Source organism: Arvicola amphibius, chromosome 12 (genome assembly GCF_903992535.2).
Source record: "Arvicola amphibius chromosome 12, mArvAmp1.2, whole genome shotgun sequence".
In the NCBI taxonomy this organism is placed as follows: domain Eukaryota; kingdom Metazoa; phylum Chordata; class Mammalia; order Rodentia; family Cricetidae; genus Arvicola; species Arvicola amphibius.
Genome location: NC_052058.2, coordinates 121296931 through 121313558, shown reverse-complemented (window position 1 = coordinate 121313558; position 16628 = coordinate 121296931). Strand labels below are relative to the sequence as shown.

General features: G+C 53.9%; 1 protein-coding gene across 6 annotated transcripts; it reads left to right on the top strand.

Moving 5' to 3' along the window:
• On the top strand, positions 1-16356 carry Med25 (mediator complex subunit 25). Of its 6 annotated transcripts, none has more exons than XM_038313590.1 (17): positions 1-178; positions 254-299; positions 434-558; positions 6913-7011; positions 7271-7391; positions 7699-7861; positions 7968-8098; positions 8311-8592; positions 8931-9059; positions 10393-10478; positions 10551-10608; positions 10712-10819; positions 12021-12209; positions 12483-12554; positions 12656-12877; positions 13012-13186; positions 14865-16356. In XM_038313590.1, exons 1-17 carry the CDS (start codon positions 45-47, stop codon positions 15128-15130), a joined length of 2406 nt encoding a protein of 801 aa, XP_038169518.1. In that variant the 5' UTR covers positions 1-44; the 3' UTR covers positions 15131-16356. The 6 variants fall into 6 exon arrangements, with proteins under 6 accessions (XP_038169518.1, XP_038169517.1, XP_038169521.1 ...); XM_038313589.1 differs by having other exon boundaries at positions 8928-9059; XM_038313593.1 differs by lacking the exon at positions 14865-16356 and adding an exon at positions 13583-13730.
• The last annotated feature ends 272 nt before the right edge of the window (positions 16357-16628 follow it).

The following is a 16628-nucleotide window of genomic DNA, read 5'->3' as shown; positions in this document are numbered from 1 at the left end:
CTGGGACGGCAACGGCGGCGGCGCTGGCGGTGGCGGCGCGGGGCATGGTCCCCGGGTCCGAGGGCCCGGCTCGGGCCGGGGGCCTCGTGGCCGACGTGGTGTTTGTAATCGAGGGCACAGCAAACCTGGGGCCGTACTTCGAGGGACTCCGCAAGCACTACTTGCTGCCCGCCATCGAGTGAGTGAGGGCCCACGTCGCCTCCCTCTGCGATACCTACGGCTCGTGCCGACGCCGCCTTTCCTGTCTTTCTAGGTACTTCAACGGGGGACCGCCCGCGGAGACGGACTTCGGTGGAGACGTGAGTGTGCGGCCGCCTCACTGGGAGGAGGCCGGTAGACCTCCGAGGCTGAGGGAGGAAGCTGGGTACGGACCTGATCTGAAGTTCCCTGCTTAAGACTTGAGTTTCAAAGTTCTTTTGTCCTGTTCTCCCAGTATGGTGGAACCCAGTACAGCCTTGTGGTGTTCAACACGGTGGATTGCGCTCCAGAGTCCTACGTACAATGTCATGCTCCAACCAGCAGTGCCTATGAGTTTGTCACCTGGCTCGATGGCATCAAGTGAGCTTTTCCTCCATTTATGGTCCGCAGAACAGAGTCGGTGTCTGAGTATGCTTGGTTGAGTGTCATGCCGTCAGCTTGCCCTTCTCCCCCTCTTTCCTCCTGCTATTCCAGAGCAGTTTGCAGGGTGCACCTGGGCCTGGAGCGTCCTTCTGTGGGGTGCATCATAGCTTACAGTGTAGCCGAGGCTAGCCTTGGATTCCTCATCTTCCTGCCTTCACTTTCTAGTTGCTGGGATTACAGACTTGTGCCACCATGGCTGTTTTGTGGAGCTAGGTAGCCTGGAGTAGTCACGGTGACTTCAGACACAACTCTGTGACCACAGGGTCCCAGGCTACTTCATGCTGCCTGCCTGTTCCTTCTGAGCTGGAGAAATATGTGGGCCCTGTATGTGTTCTTTGTGCTATTGGATGTCTGTTGCCGCATAACCTGTTCCCAATAAAGACTTCAGATGAAACAGTTGCATTCGTAGGAAGCCATCTGCGAGTCAGGAACTCAGAAGGATAAGCCGCTGTGGGTATCGGGGAGAGCCACATCCAGAACGGTTTGCTCTGTGACTGTCGACAGAGCCTTGCTTAGTTCCTTGCTGCCTGATTGTCTCCAGGTCCTGATTGTCTCCAGACTGGCAGCTTTCTCTGCTCAGAGTGAATGGTTGAACCCAGAGGGCAAAGAGATTTCTGATGACCAAGTGACACAACACCAACTTTTGTTACCACCTGTTTGGTAGGCGGTGGGATCCCTGGGGCAGACCACCATATCCTCACAGGTGCTGGTGTAGGGCACACAGTAAGCGACATGCGAGTGGCCGCTCACTGCTTGCCCTGTTCTTGTGCTTGGTTTGCAAGTGAGCAACATTGTAGACTGCTGGATGCTGGGAGGGAAGTCTCTCAAGCTAATCTTTCCCAGGGAAAGCCAGTTTGGCTGTGGTCAAGGTTCATTTGACAGTGCTGGTTCTTGCCTTCCTGCTGTGGTGAAGCAGGTATGCTTTGCATGTCTGCTGTGTTTGGTTGTGTGTGTGTGTACGTAGTGTACATAGTAGACGGATGGAGAGCTGGCCTTACACTCCACTTGGCAGCTTGGGTTCCTGTTCTAGGCATCGTTGACACATGGCACACAAGTTTTTAAAAAAGACTGATTTCTTTTTGCTGAAAGTGTACAAGTGTTGTGCCTACATGCATGTCTGTGTATCACTTGTGTGCTTGGTGCCCTTGGAGGCCAAAAGAGAGAATAGGATTCTTTGGAACAGGAGTTAGACTGCGTGAGCTGCCATGTGGGTGCTGGGAGTCCAATCTGTGTCCTCTGGAAGAGCAGCCATTCTCTTAGCATTGCCATTTCTCCAGCCTCTAGTCCATTTTTAAACTGGAGACAGTGTCTTATCAGGTTTTCCAGGCTAGCCACAAAGTCCCTGTGTAGCAAGAGCTGGCCTTTGCCTGTTCATCCTCCTTCCTCAGCTGCTTCAGTCTACGTCTCTGAGCCGCTACACCTGGCTTGGACTAGATCATTTTTTTTTAAAGATCTTTTAATTTATTTTATGTGCATTGAGATTTTACGTGTGTCTGTTCAGGGGTGCCAAATCCTCTGGAACTGGTTACAGACAGTTGCGAACTGCCATGTGAGTGTAGGGAATTGGGTCCTTTGGAAGAACAGCCAGTGTTCTTAACTGCTGAGCCATCTCTCTAGGTCCTGAAAATAGATAATTCTGTATTGTGAAGCCTGTCCTGGGTGCTGTGGAAAGTTAGGATTTGTGTGTGTGCGCATGCGCACACTGCTGGGCGTGGAACCCGGGGCTTTGTCCATGCCTGGCAAGTGCTCCTGGATGAGGATGTTGATAGCGTCCCTGAGCTCTCCCCGCCAGCTGGCGATGCCCCCTGGAAAGTTGTCTCCTAGAGGCCAGATGACGCCTTCCTTATTTAAGACCTTCCGGGCTAGGTGGAGGTGAGCCTTGAGTAACAGCCTTTGGAATTCTGTGGAGCCCGGGGTCTGTACAGCTGCACGTCAGGGTTGATGCAGATGCTTGTGAGACCTCCTTCATAGTTGCTTAGCCGGGAGTCCAAGAGCAGTGCCAGCCAGCTCTGTTCTCTTCAGCTCCTGCTTGGCTGCTAAGTCTCCTGGGCACATCTCTGAGCGAGGAACTTCTGTGACTTTTGTTATCAGCCAGTTGTCCTCTGCTTCCCGTCACTGCCTCCACTTCTGGACCCCTGTGGAAGGCAGGTGCCTGCTGTTTCTCCTCTGGACTGCTTCCAAGAAGGGTCTGACTCCTACAAGGCTCAAGGAGGTGGCTGTGTAAACAGTGCTGGGAAAGGCCCTCACAGACGCAGACCTTTGTGTGGATTGTAGGAGTGGGCCCTCCCTGGGGAAAGGCTGGCCGGGGGCACTTGAAGATAAGAGGGAGATACTATCTGGACAGTTCTACATTTAGGACCCTGGAAACACAAGTGTCCTCGTTTTGGTGGCCTCAGCTAGGCATTTCAGCATTGCTTAACTCTCCCAGGAACACTGTTTTGATCAAGGCCTGTGACCCATTCCCAAGATGTTCTGGGCAGGGCTGGAATGGGAGTCAGCAGGACTTGGCCCTGCTTGGGAAGTCTCCCCTTCTGCTGTTGCTGCTTGGAGACAAGGAGTACAGTGTGGTTAGGAAGAGCCTTGCTCTGGGCTCCTTTGTTTGGTTGTTGTTTTTCAAGGCAGGGTTTCCTCTGTGTAGCCCTGACTGTCCTGGAACTTACTCTGTAGACCAGGCTGGCCTCAAACTCACAGAGATCTGCCTGCCTCTGCCTCCCGAGTGCTGGGATTAAAGGCTGAGTTATTTTTTCTTAACTCACATGTCGCTGGCAGCACTGGGTGGCGATGGTCAGCGGACAGATGTACAGCCTCCAGTGCTGGCACAGTCAGGCAAGTGCTCCCTCTGCTGCGTCACAACATTCCTGCCGCCACCTGAGGCTGTTCCCTGGTGCCCTTGCCTCAGACAGGTCTCAGAGAGGCTGAGAAACTTATGGTTTGCTTTCTTCAGTAGCAGGAAGCTAGGTAGCAGGACTGGATGTAGGGTTGTCTTGGTGCATGGTGAGAGGATCAGGGAGCCAGACCAGAGCCATGACAGGTTTCTAATAGCCCCTGCCAGGGACTGGGCCTTAGCTTCAGTTTACTGGGACTGGCTGGAGCTGAGCAGGCAGTTCTTGGGAAAGCCACGACCCAGGGGCAACCAGAGGGCGCCCTGCCCTGCAGCCTTGTGCAAGCTTCAGAGAACTAAAGAGAGCTTCTCCCACCCTGCAGCTGGAAAGGCCTAACCTGAGCTACCAACCAGTCCTATAGCAACTGTAAACTGTTTAAATACACCAGTCAGCCCCAAAACTAACCTCCCCTTGCTGGAATTCCCCTAACCTGGTTTAAAGGGGGTCTGTGAGCCTCTTGGGCTGTCGCCATGTGCCACCCTAACCTGTTGAAATTAATAAAACCCTCTTGCTTATTGTATATGTGACTGGTGGTAAATTTTTTCTTTTTTTTCATGATATTTATTGAGCTCTATGTTTTTCTCTGCTCCCCTCTCTGCCTCTCCCCTCCTCCTTTCAATCCTCCCCCAAAGTCCCCATGCTCCCAGTTTACTCAGGAGATCTTGTCTTTTTCTACTTTCTACTTCCCATGCAGATTATATCTATGTAAGTCTCTCTTAGTGTCTGCATTGTTGTCTAAGTTCTCTGGGATTGTGGTTTGTAGGCTGGCTTTCTTTGCTTTATGTTTAAAAACCACCTATGAGTGAGTACATGTGATAATTGTCTTTCTGTGTCTGGGTTACCTCACTCAAAATAATGTTTTCTAGCTCTATTCATTTTCCTGCAAAATTCAAGCTGTCGTTATTTTTTTCTGCTGTGTAGTATTCCATTGTGTAAACATACCACACTTTTTTTATTCATTCTTCGATCGAGGGCTATCTAGGTTGTTTCCAGGTTCTGGCTATGACAAACAAAGCTGCTATGAATATAGTTGAGCACATGTCCTTGTGGCATGATTGAGCATCTTTGGATATATACCTAAAGGTAGTATTACTGGGTCTTGAGGAAGGTTGTTTCCTAATTTTCTGAGAAATCGCTACATTAACATCCAAAGGGGTTGTACCAGCTTGCATTCCCACCAGCAATGCAGAAGTGTTCCCTTTTCCCCACAAGCTCTCCAGCATAAGTTGTCATCAGTGTTTTTGATCTTGGCTATTCTTTCAGGTGTAAGATAGAATCTCAGAGTTGTTTTGATTTGCATTTCTCTGATGACTATGGATATTGAACATTTCCTTAAGTGTCTTTCAGCCATTTTAGATTCCTCTGTTGAGAATTCTCTGTTTAGGTCTGTACTCCATTTTTTTTTTTATTGGATTATGTGATCTTTTGGTGTCCAATTCTTGAGTTCTTTATATATTTGGAGATCAGACCTCTGTCTGATGTGGGGTTAGTGAAGATCTTTTCCCATTCTTTGGGCTGTCGTTTTGTCTTGTTGACCGTGTTCTTTGCTTTACAGAAGCTTTTAAGTTTCAGGAGGTCCCATTTATTAATTGTTTCTCTCAGTGTCTGTGCTGCTGGGGTTCTATATAGGAAGTGGTTCCCTGTGCCAATGCATTCAAGTGTACTTCCCACTCTCTCTTCTGTAAGGTTCAGTGTGGCTAGCTTTATGTTGAGGTCTTTGATCCATTTGGACTTGAGTTTTGTGCATGATGATAGATATGGGTTTATTTTCATTTTTCTACATGTTGATATCCAGTTATGCCAGCACCACTTGTTAAATATGCTTTCTTTTTTCCATTTGGTATTTTTTGCTTCTTTATCAAATATCAGGTGTTCGAAGATGGGTGGATTGATATCCGGGTCTTCTATTCGGTTCCATTGGTCCTCCTGTCTGTTTTTATGCCAATACCAGGGAAGGTCCCTAGAGAGAAGCATGGGACAAGCTCCAAGCCCCAGGGTGTCAGGCCTGAGGACACAGTGTGGGAACACCTAGAGATTTCAGGTGCATCTGTCTGTCTATCAAGCCATGCCCAAAACTTGGTGTCTGCAAATTATAGAGCTGCAGCCCCTGACGGAGACTCCTGATGAAGGCAACAGAGGGAGCCATGAAGAGTGGCCATGGTGGGAGGTGTCGCTTCCACAGGGTCTGCATGAGCTGTGCCACTGTGGTGGTGTCTGGTGGGTGGCTTCCTGGAGGAGGCCACGCTGGGCACATAGGGTAGATAAGTTGGGTCCCTTCCCAGACCAGAATGAAGTCGCTTTGGGGCAGAGTCTAGGCAAAGACAGGTGCATCAGCCATCCGCGAGCCTGGCAGGCAGAGGAAGCAGCACCAGTGTAGGCCCAGCCAAAGGCTTTACTGGCCTCTTGTGGGCCAGACAGATAGACCAGGCTGGGGACAAGAAACGAGATGGCTCAGACCCTCTCCCTGCTTATGGGGGGAGATTGGGAGTGGGCTTCCTAGGCGGCCGTGGGAAAGTACCAGAAGCCGTGTTTGAGAGGAGTGTGGCTGCTGCAGCCAAGACCACAGTGCCGGCAGAGGAGCAGCCCCTGAACTCAGGTGCTTGGTGGCTTGGTCCACACCTGCTCCCACCTTCCCCTTCATCAGAGAAATGGAAGTGTCCCTGGATTGGAGTCCTGTAACGACTTCTCTCTCCCCCGTTACTTGTATAGCCACTGTGGCTCACCTGATCCTGTCTGCGAGTGCATTTCACCATAGTATACCGGAGGCTGTCTTAGTGCTTCTCCCCGGGCGGGAACACTGACTGCTTTTCCAGAGGCCCCAAGTTTGAGTCCCAGCACCCACATGGTGGCTCACAACTACCCGTAACTCTAGTTTCTGGTGACCTAATGCCCTCTCCTGGCCTTCAAGGCCACCACGCATGTGTGTGGTGTACAGACATCCAGGCAAAACATCATACACATAAAATACAAACAAAATCCAGCAAAAGCCAGGCACAGTAATGCACACCGTTAATCCTAGCACCTGTGAGGCACAGGCAGGATGATTGCTGTGACTTCAAGGTCATCCTGGTTCAGTTCCAAGTGAGTTCCAGGACAGCCAGGGCTACACAGTGAGAAAAAGAGAGAAAAGGGGAACAAACCAGCGAAGCAAATGGCCCACTCCGGAAAGGGCAGCAGGAGGATGGCATTGGGCACACCAGGACTGAGAGCACAGAAGCTAGCCTCCGGGTCCTGGGCCCTTCTCTTCCCTCTTATACCTTTTCCCTGCCTTTCCCCCCTGCCCAGTGCTGCTTTGTCACCGAGGAGGACTCTGAGATGGTGTCCATTTAAGGCGCAGTGCAGTGTGGGACGGGAGGAGCAGTGCTAAGTGCCTGGGCAGGGGTACTGTGCCTGACTAACTGTCCCTCAGGTTCATGGGCGGCGGTGGTGAGAGCTGCAGCCTCATTGCGGAAGGCCTGAGCACTGCCCTGCAGCTGTTCGATGACTTCAAGAAGATGCGGGAACAGATGTGAGTGTGCACCTCCTGAGCCCTCCTCAGTCCTCTCGCTGGAGCTGGAGGGGAGCAGGGGCCCTGTGCAGGTCAGGGTAGGCCAGCGCCCTCTGACCCGACACTAGCTGGGACCTCCCTCCTGTGCCCCTTGCCCAATAGGTGACTCAGTCCAAGAGCCTTAGTGTTGTCAACTGCAAATGATCCTAGCTGGTGAGGGCATGACCTTGAGCTGCTGCTAGTGAGTGCCTGCTCCATTGCTTGACTTTGTCCCTGGCAGTGGCCAGACGCACAGAGTCTGCCTCCTCATCTGCAACTCGCCCCCATACCTGCTGCCTGCCGTGGAGAGCACCACGTACTCCGGCTGTACAACCGAGAGCCTGGTGCAGAAGATAGGGGAGGTGAGCTGGGGTGCTGAATGGGAGGGCCTGCACCCCTTTGTGTGAGGGAGGAGGATGGGCCCATACCTCTGGATCCTAGGAAACAGGCCGGGGTCTGAAAACCTGAGTCAAAAAAATAGGCAAGAACTCTATGCCTACTTAGGATTGTCAGAATCCTCCCGGACCCCAATGTCCTGTTTTACCATCCACTCCCCAACATTCTGATGAAAGTTGTGGTCGGAGGGCCAGACTGTCCCTCCATGTAGTGGGGAAGGGGCTAGCCCCACTCGCTTCTGGAGGCCCCATTCCTGCCTTACCCTTCCTGTAGCGTGGGATCCACTTCTCCATTGTTTCTCCAAGAAAACTGCCTGCCCTTCGGCTTCTGTTTGAGAAGGCGGCTCCTCCGGCCCTGCTGGAGCCCTTGCAGCCTCCAGCAGATGTGAGCCAGGACCCGCGGCACATGGTGCTAGTGCGTGGGCTCGTACTGCCTGGTGAGGCCGGGTGTGGTGCACGGAGGGGGGCTACTCTTTACCACACTCTTAACCTGGATTTGGATGTCCCTCTTTCTACCCTCAACCCTGTCTCTCTTGTGCTCAGTTGGCGGCAGCTCAGCCCCAGGCCCTCTGCAGCCCAAGCAAACAGTTCCCCTGCCTCCAGCTCCATCCTCAGCCAGCACACTCTCAGCAGCCCCCCAGCAGGCTCTGCCCCCCGTCCCACCACAGTACCAGGTAAGGATGTTTCCAGGAGCCGTGCAGAGCCATGGTCTCCTGGGAGGACATGATGAAACATTGGGTTACAATGTGAGGGGCCCCACAGGTCAAGGAATGGCCTTTGTGGTGATGGGGGCTGGAGTTCCTGGGTTATGAGAGTGGTGTGGTTTGCCTCGTGGGGCTACAAGTACATAGTTGTAGGGGTGTGTGGTCTTCTTCCCATGTGACAGGTCCCTGGGAACCTCAGTGCTGCTCAGGTGGCTGCACAGAATGCTGTGGAGGCAGCTAAGAATCAGAAGGCTGGGCTGGGCCCACGCTTCTCACCCATCAACCCTCTCCAGCAACCTGCTTCAGGAGTGGGGCCCCCCTTCAGCCAGGCCCCAGCACCCCCATTGGCTCCTGGGCCTCCTGGAGCCCCCAAGCCACCTCCTGCTTCCCAGCCTAGCCTAGTCTCCACTGTGGCCCCTGGACCAGGTCTGGCACCCACTGCCCAGCCTGGGGCTCCATCTCTGGTAGGTGGTGTGTTATAGAACCTAGCCCTGTTCCCTGCTCATGGTGGATGGGAAGCGCATGCCTCCTGCATGGGGGAGAAGCAACAGGAAAGCTCACAGCTGTGCTCTGCAGCTCTGGGGCAGGAGTGTGGGCCTCAAGCTGTTCTGAGGTGCCTGTAGTTTTGGGGTCTGGTTCCTCATGAATGGCATGATGGCCCCTGGTACACCTGGTGGTGGTGGTGGTGGTGGTGGTGGTGGTGGTGGTGGTGGTGGTGGTGGTGGTGGTGGTATAAAAAGGAAGGGGTCTTTGTCCTGCCCCTTTTAGGGTAGCCACTGTTGTTGTGTGTTCTCCTCAGCAGGCAAGCACTGTAGCTCCAGGTGGGGTCAGTGGTCCTTCACCGGCCCAGCTTGGGGCTCCTGCACTTGGTGGACAACAGTCAGTGTCCAACAAGCTCCTGGCTTGGAGTGGGGTCCTCGAGTGGCAGGAGGTGAGGGGGTTTGAGCACTTGTTGGGTGTGTGGGAAGTGGGTAGCTCCCAGAGGAGCTGGTCCAGAAGAAGGCTAGGATGTGTGAACCAGGTATTATCACAGTTGGGTTTTTTTTTTTTTTTTTTTTTTTTTTTTTTTTTTTTTTTTTTTGAGACAGGGTTTCTCTGTGTAGCTTTGGAACCTGTTCTGGAACTCACTTTGTAGACCTCAAATTCAAAGAGGTCCACTTGCCTCTGTTTCACAAGTGCACCCAAGTGCCACAACTGGGTTTTAAGAATAATTAAGTCAAGCCGGGCAGTGGTGACACGTGCCTTTAATCCCAGCACTTGTGGGATCTGTGAGTTCGAGGCCAGCCTGGTTTTGTAGAACATGTTCAAGGACTGTAGATGGAGCAGCGGGGCTGTGTCCCGCCACCCGGCTAGCTTTACACCCGAAATAATTACATGGAAACTGTATTCTTTTAAATACTGCCTGGCCCATTAGTTTCAGCCTCTTATTGGTTAATTCTCACATCTTGCTTTAACCCATATTTAGTAATCTGTGTAGCACCAAAAGGTGGTCGCTTACCAGGAGAGATCTTAACCTGCATCCGACTCAGAGAGGAGAGGCATGGTGACCGACTATGGCGACTGCCTGAAGCGTCTGCCTTCTGTCTCCCAGAATTCTGTTCTGTCTACTCTGCCTTCCTAATTTTCTGTCCTATTAAAGGGGCCAAGGCAGTTTCTTTATTAACCAATGAAAGTAACACATAGATACTCCTCCATCAGAGGACAGCCAAGGCTTTTACACAGAGAAACCCTGTCTCAAAAAAAAACAAACAAAAATTGTGTTGAAGCCAGGCATAGTGGCACACACCTTCAGTCTCAGTGCTTGGAAGGCAGAGGCAGGTGGATCTCTGTAAGTTCAAGGCCAGCCTGGTCTACATAGGGAGTTCCAGGACAGCCACAGCCAGAGAGAGACATATAGTGAGATCCTATCTCAGAAAAACAACAACAACAAAAATGTATGTTGAAGCTCAGTAGTTGAACAATTAACTGCCAGGCACAAGGCTTCCATCCCCAGCCTCCCCCCCTCGCTTGTTCGCACACACATAAACGCATGTGCACACAGCGTGCACGCACCAAAACCTAGAATTTGGGCTCCCAGCAGGGCCTTAGGTATTGTGACTTCTGGGGAATATCTATTACAAGATTTTGGGCTCAGAGGAGGGGCAATATTTGTGAACTTTGGGAGCATGGGTGTGAGGCTGCTGGGACGTAGAGGAGTTGTGGGGCTCCAGGGGCTGTGGAGGTTGAGAAAGGAGGCCCTGGCTGATTCACCCTTTCTCCTTCAGAAACCAAAGCCTGCATCTGTGGATGCCAACACCAAGCTGACAAGGTCTCTGCCTTGCCAGGTCTATGTGAACCATGGAGAAAACCTGTAGGTATTTGTCAGGGGTAGGGGCAGGTTCAGCCTGGCCTCTCCTGATTCTCTTCTCTCTTTCTCCCCCAGGAAGACTGAGCAATGGCCCCAGAAACTGATCATGCAGCTCATCCCTCAGCAGTTGCTAGTACGTCCTGCCAGGCCAAGGCCTGCCTGACCCTGCCCTTGTTCCCCACATAATGCTTCCCCTTACCGTGTATTGCCCCCATGTGACGCCTGCATGTTTCCAGACCACCCTGGGGCCGCTGTTCCGGAACTCAAGAATGGTTCAGTTCCACTTCACCAACAAGGACCTGGAGTCCCTCAAAGGCCTCTACCGCATCATGGGCAATGGCTTTGTGAGTGGCGGGCAGGGGGTGGGCACTAACTTCTGTCCCCTTCTCTGCTGACTTGGTGAGAAGCCCCAGGCCCTGAGGCCTCGATCGTCACTTGTGGCTGCAGACAGGCCCAGGCCTTGCTTGACCACATGTTCTGGCGCCTGCTGCATCCCTGTCCCATGGTGCTGGTTTTTGTTGTTGTTGTTGATCTGAGACAAGTCTTGCCATGTAGTAAGACTTCCACTTGGACATCCTCCTGTCTCAGGCTCCTGAGAGCTGGCTTCTCTGGCCCTGTTCTTATCTCTGTCCCCACTCTGTGGCATTGGGCCTGTCCCATCTGTGGAGGCCCACCTTCCTGGGTGCTAGTGGATTGGCGCTTGTGTGTGGGGAATCAGCCTGCTGCACTCTTGTCTGTGGCTGAAGCAAGCACACAGCGATTCTGTCAGGGCTGTTGTCAGGAAGCTCAGCTGGACCCAGGATCCTCTGGTGGGGCCCATCGCTGGCTTCCCCAGTGCAAACACTGAATTCTGGGGGCATGTTTCAAGACTGAGTAGCAGGAACTAATGTTTTTGCTGCAGAGCAAAACCCAGAGGGGGAGCTCAGTGACGTCAACCCCTAGCCTCTCATAGGCACAATGTAGTCACCCCAGCCTCTGGGTGCCCTTTAAGACAGTGATTGTAATTTCCTTCCTTTTACCGGAGCCAGAACTGGGTCCTTAGGCTGCACCCCTGTACGGAGGACACTCCCCAGTACCCTGGCCTGAGTGGCGCTGCCTGGTCTGGGTGGACTATGTTGATGGGCGCCAGCTGACTCCCAGGATTGCTGCCCTGTGGTGTTGCTGTTCTCTGGTCCATGCTGCTGGGCACTGGCAGAGAGATAGACCCGTCCTCAAGGGTCTAGCCCTGACTTCCTGGCATCTTCCCCAGGGTGACTTGGGGAGCTAGGCCAGCACTGTGCAGAGTGAGACATGAGGTGGAGGCACTCAGGGTCACCATGGGCTTCTGCTGTGGCCTGTTGTCTTTCCTCTCCTCGGTGGGCAGCAGGTGCCCTTGGTTGCCTGTCACCCTCAGTCTTTTGTTTCCAGGGCAGCTGCCAAGCCAGCCTGCCCTCCCTGGCCTTGTGCAGTGAGACCTCCCTACCTCTTGCCCATAGGGCTTGTAGAATGAGGTAAGGTATCCTGTGCCTTTCTGGTAGGCTGCTTCTGAAGAGTCTCTGTCCACAGGCGGGCTGCGTGCACTTCCCACACACAGCCCCATGCGAGGTGCGCGTGCTCATGCTCCTGTACTCGTCCAAGAAGAAGATCTTCATGGGCCTCATCCCCTACGACCAGAGTGGCTTTGTCAACGGCATCCGCCAGGTCATCACCAACCACAAGCAGGTCCAGCAGCAGAAGCTGGAGCAGCAGCGAGGGGTGAGTGTGCTGATGGCCAGCCAGTGTCCTCTCATCACCCCAGAGCCCAGTCGTCATGGCCTCATCTCTAGTGCCAAGATAGGTCGTCTTCGTCCATGTGTCCCTTGTGTCCTGGCAAAGCAGCATTGGTCCCTCCTCAGTGTCCAGGCGGGTGTGATGCACTTCCTACGTGGTGTCCTTAGAGGACAGCACCCTACTCCTGCATACCAGGTCCTCCGACAGCTTCAGACAGCCTGCCCTCACCACTGATCTGTCCTCTCTGTCCCCGTGCAGATGGGGGCACAGCAGGCACCTCCAGGCCTGGGCCCCATTCTGGAGGACCAAGCGAGGCCCCCGCAGAATCTAGTGAGGACTCGGGTGGGGACTGGTGGGGCTGGGGCTGGGGGTTGGGTGGAATTGGGGCAGCCACCTACTGGCTGTCCTTCCTCATGCTGTCTGTTCCCCAGCTCCAGCTCCGCGCGCCGCCACAGTCCCAGCCTCAAGGTGCTGTGGGGGCCTCTGTGGCTACAGGGCAGCCCCCACCCCAAGGCACTACCCAGGCCCCCACAGGGGCTCCCCAGGGTCCTCCAGGAACAGCCCCCGGCCCACCTCCTTCTGGACCCATCCTTCGTCCCCAGAACCCTGGGGCTAATCCCCAGTTGCGGAGCCTGCTTCTTAACCCGGCACCGGTGAGACTGGGGCGGGGGGGGGGGGGGGGAGCAGCAGGGGGTTGCAGGTTCTCACCCAGAGTCTCTGGTAGGAAGAGGTGGGCTGTACCAGTAAGGCCTTCCTCTGAGCCATTCTTTGTCTTCTCCAACTCCAGACTGGGGTACCCCCACCCCAGGCCTCCCTTCACCACCTGCAGCCTCCAGGGGCCCCTGCTCTGCTTCCACCACCACATCAGAGCCTGGGGCAACCCCAGCTGGGGCCGCAACTCCTGCACCCTCCACCTGCCCAGTCTTGGCCTGCACAGCTTCCCCAGCGGGCTCCACTGCCAGGTAAGGGTGTTCAGGGAGGGCAGGGATCTAGACTGGGAGTCCCTACAGCCACGGGCAAGGACCCCATTACCAAAGGGCCTCCCATAGCTCTAGAGGGGAAGTTCAGCCATGGGAGCAAGGCCTCAGTGAGTGAGACATCCCACAATCTTTCCCTGCTGTCCTGGGCTGCTCGCAGATGTTTTAGGGTCAGTGAACTGTTGGGGGAAGGGCTCCCAAAGGGTCAAAGGAAAGTGTGCATCTAGTTGGGCTTAGAAGGATCTCTGGCTCTGGCTGTCCCTGGAGCTTACTAGAAACTTGACTACCTTGGGTCCCCAGAAGAGGTGGGATGAGAGACTCGGGGTCCTCAATGGCCCCAGGGACCACTGGGAGATGCAGTCCCTTCCCACTGCCCCCCAGGTCAGATGCTGCTGAGCGGGGGTCCCCGAGGCCCGGTCCCCCAGCCGGGCCTGCAGCCCAGCGTCATGGAGGACGACATCCTCATGGACCTCATCTGAACCCAACACCCAATAAAGTTCCTTTTAACAATGCCCGGCTCCCGTCACTGACGCCCCTAGGGCTGTCTTTGCTCTCGCCTTGCAGACTCCCCAAGGCCCCGGCTGGGTGATGCTGGGCCACAGGGTGAGTTGGAGGCAACATGGTGTGGCCTGGTTCTGGGAGGCTCAGAGGCAGGTGGGCAGGTAGTGCACAGCTCATGTGCACTCAAGGGGTTACAGAGCCCAGAATGCCTCTGACCCAGCCAGGGTTCCGAGGAGCCTGGAAGGAGAAGCAGCAGTTGGGAGCCAGGAGGGACCTAGGTTCAGATAGCCAAAGCCACAGAAAAGGGATGTGCAGGGTCAGGAGGTGGATGCTCCTGGAACACGAGCATTTCAGGGAGGAGGCAGAGGTGGAGTCCAGACTGGAATGCTTGAGATTTGTCCTGGGGATGTTGGACCCCAGAGACTGCCAGAGGGGCTGGTATCAGAAAGGCTCGCGGATACATAGGAACAGGGCAGGAAGGAAGCAAAGTCATGGGACTGTTCAGGTGACATGTGCCACACCAGGAAGTCAGGATGTCCCTTTGGGACAGTGTGTGCAGTCAAGGTTATGCACAGAGTAGGCAGTGGGTTCCAGTTGGAGGTGGATCAGTGGGGAAGCCCGTGTCCTGTAGGGTGTCCTCAGGCCCGTCTGCAGGTTGTCCCCTGGAGATGGAGTGAGGTATTTGTCACTTAGGCACATGTTAACCATGAGTGTGGGCTGTGCCTGGACCACCACCACCTGGGTTTGGGACGTTGGTTAACGTGCAGGTCACCCACCCATCCCAGGAGAGAGGCCACAGTCTAGTGGCCGTGGACCACCACAGTTGAGTTTTGTTTGGCCTTCCCTGTGTTAGCATCTGCCACTTTCTTTCTTCCAGTTAGCTGTAAAACTCAAGTGAAATTCACACACATGCATAATTGCTCCTGTCGACTTGTTGGAAACCTGACACCCGGGGCCACCCTTTTGCCTGGCAGTAGTAGCTGGGTCTGCCCCATCAATGGGGCTCATGCTCTTGGGTTCGCCACAGTCCCCACCACTCTCTCTTGCTCTTCCACGGTGAGGCAAGGGCCCTGCCTCAGTCACGAGGCTGGCACCGTGGTGGTTCTGTGGTAGCATTCAGAGAAAAGTGAAATCTTTCTTGTACCCATGTCTCCTTCAAAAGTGGCCAAACGAAAGAAAGAAGGAGAGGGCCGCGTGTTTCGAGAAAAATGGGAGCGAGACTATTTCTTTGTGGAAGTGAAGAGCATGCCCACGTGCTTAATATGCAAAAAAAACGTGTCAGTCCTGAAAGAGTACAACCTGAAGCGCCACTATGAGTCGCAGCACAGCAAGAGCTACGACCAGTACACAGCGCAGAGCCGCGACCTGCTCCTGCAGCAGCTCAAGAGGGCCCTCCGCGCCAGCGAGGCTCTAGAGAGCCACGAGTAGGAGCCATGGAGTGACGTGTAAAGAACTCCCGTGTCCTGAACAGAACTGCATCCTCAAGGTTGGCCTGTGGGTCTGACAAGCTTTCGCAGGCTGAAACTCAGGAGTCAGAGGCCTTCTGGGGTCCAGCGGCCTGAGCCATGGCTGTGCGGAAACTCTGACCACACGGTCAGCTTTATTTATTTGAGGTGGCAGTGATCTCCATGCAGCTGAAGTCTGTGAGGTGGCCCCTCGCCAGCCCCTCGCTTTGAAGTGACTTGCTCTTGTGCAGGCACACACATCAGAATCCATAAGCACAACTACAGCCCCATCACGGTGACCAGGTCGTCCATCATGAGGGGCCATCCTGTACCTCGATCCCAAGTGACACTGTTTGTCAAGGACCTGGATCAGGTCCTCGCCTCAATCACCAGGAATTCAGATGCATGACACCTCGACTCTGGCATTCCTGTGCTTGAACTGAGCCAACCTCTGAGACCAGGATATGCAGGAAATCCAAACTGGCATGCTTGGTTCATTTCAAAGTGTGCAAAGCCATGCTTTTGTTCCCTGGAGGTCAGTTAGAAACTTGTGGTTGAACATTGAATCTGTCTCAGCAGGGATATTCACAAACAGCTCCTGAATGTATGACTGGTGTGGTCCTGGCGGACAGATGCCACTGCCGTGGAACAGTGGGACTGCTAACCTTGCTGCAGCCATGTCTGAAATGAGAGGTGCCAGGACCAGCCCCTTACACTGTGAGACCCAAGACCAAGTCCCCCCAAGGGCCGTGCTCTACTTGATCCTGAGCTAGCACTGGCTAGCTCACTCTTAATGGTTGTGTGAACACAGACCCCAGTGCAAGTTGCAGTGCTCCAGGGTGCTCGCCGTTCTGTGGTGTGGCGAGGGTCCCAGATGCTTGGCTGCCCACACTTGTGACAGTCACTGTTTTCATTACAGACCTAAATCAAAAACTCCATTAAGGATCAAGGTTGAATTCTCATCTGCCTGTGTCTCTGCCCCATGCAAGGCCCAGCACTGATCTCTGGGTGTAGAAGGACAGGTGCCAACCTTCTGGCCGCCACTCAAAGGCACAAGAGTTACAAGAGAGAAATTTTAATAATTAAATATTTCTATTTTTCAATTTGTATTTTTTCAATTTTGAATTTAAAGTATGGACTCTAGTATCATACATGTTTGTGTTGTGTTCCATGCGTTCACCATAGCTCAGTAAAGATCCAATTTGATTATCCTTCTGGCCATGGGCTTTCCTTCTCCTTGACTGACCCACCCCATCCTGGGACAGCCTGGCCCTGCTAGCTGGTGAGCTTCTGCACCTGCCCTGGGGTCTGGCTGGGAGGGGCTGGGAGGGCCCTTTCCCGGGTGATTCTCACAAACTGAGAGAGAATAGGGGACTCAGGTGGCAGCTGAAGACATGAAGGCAAGGTGGTGACTTGGCCACACAGCCAATGTGTGCCCGTGGCTCTGAGACATGGGATGCTAGGGACTGTGGCGAACCTGG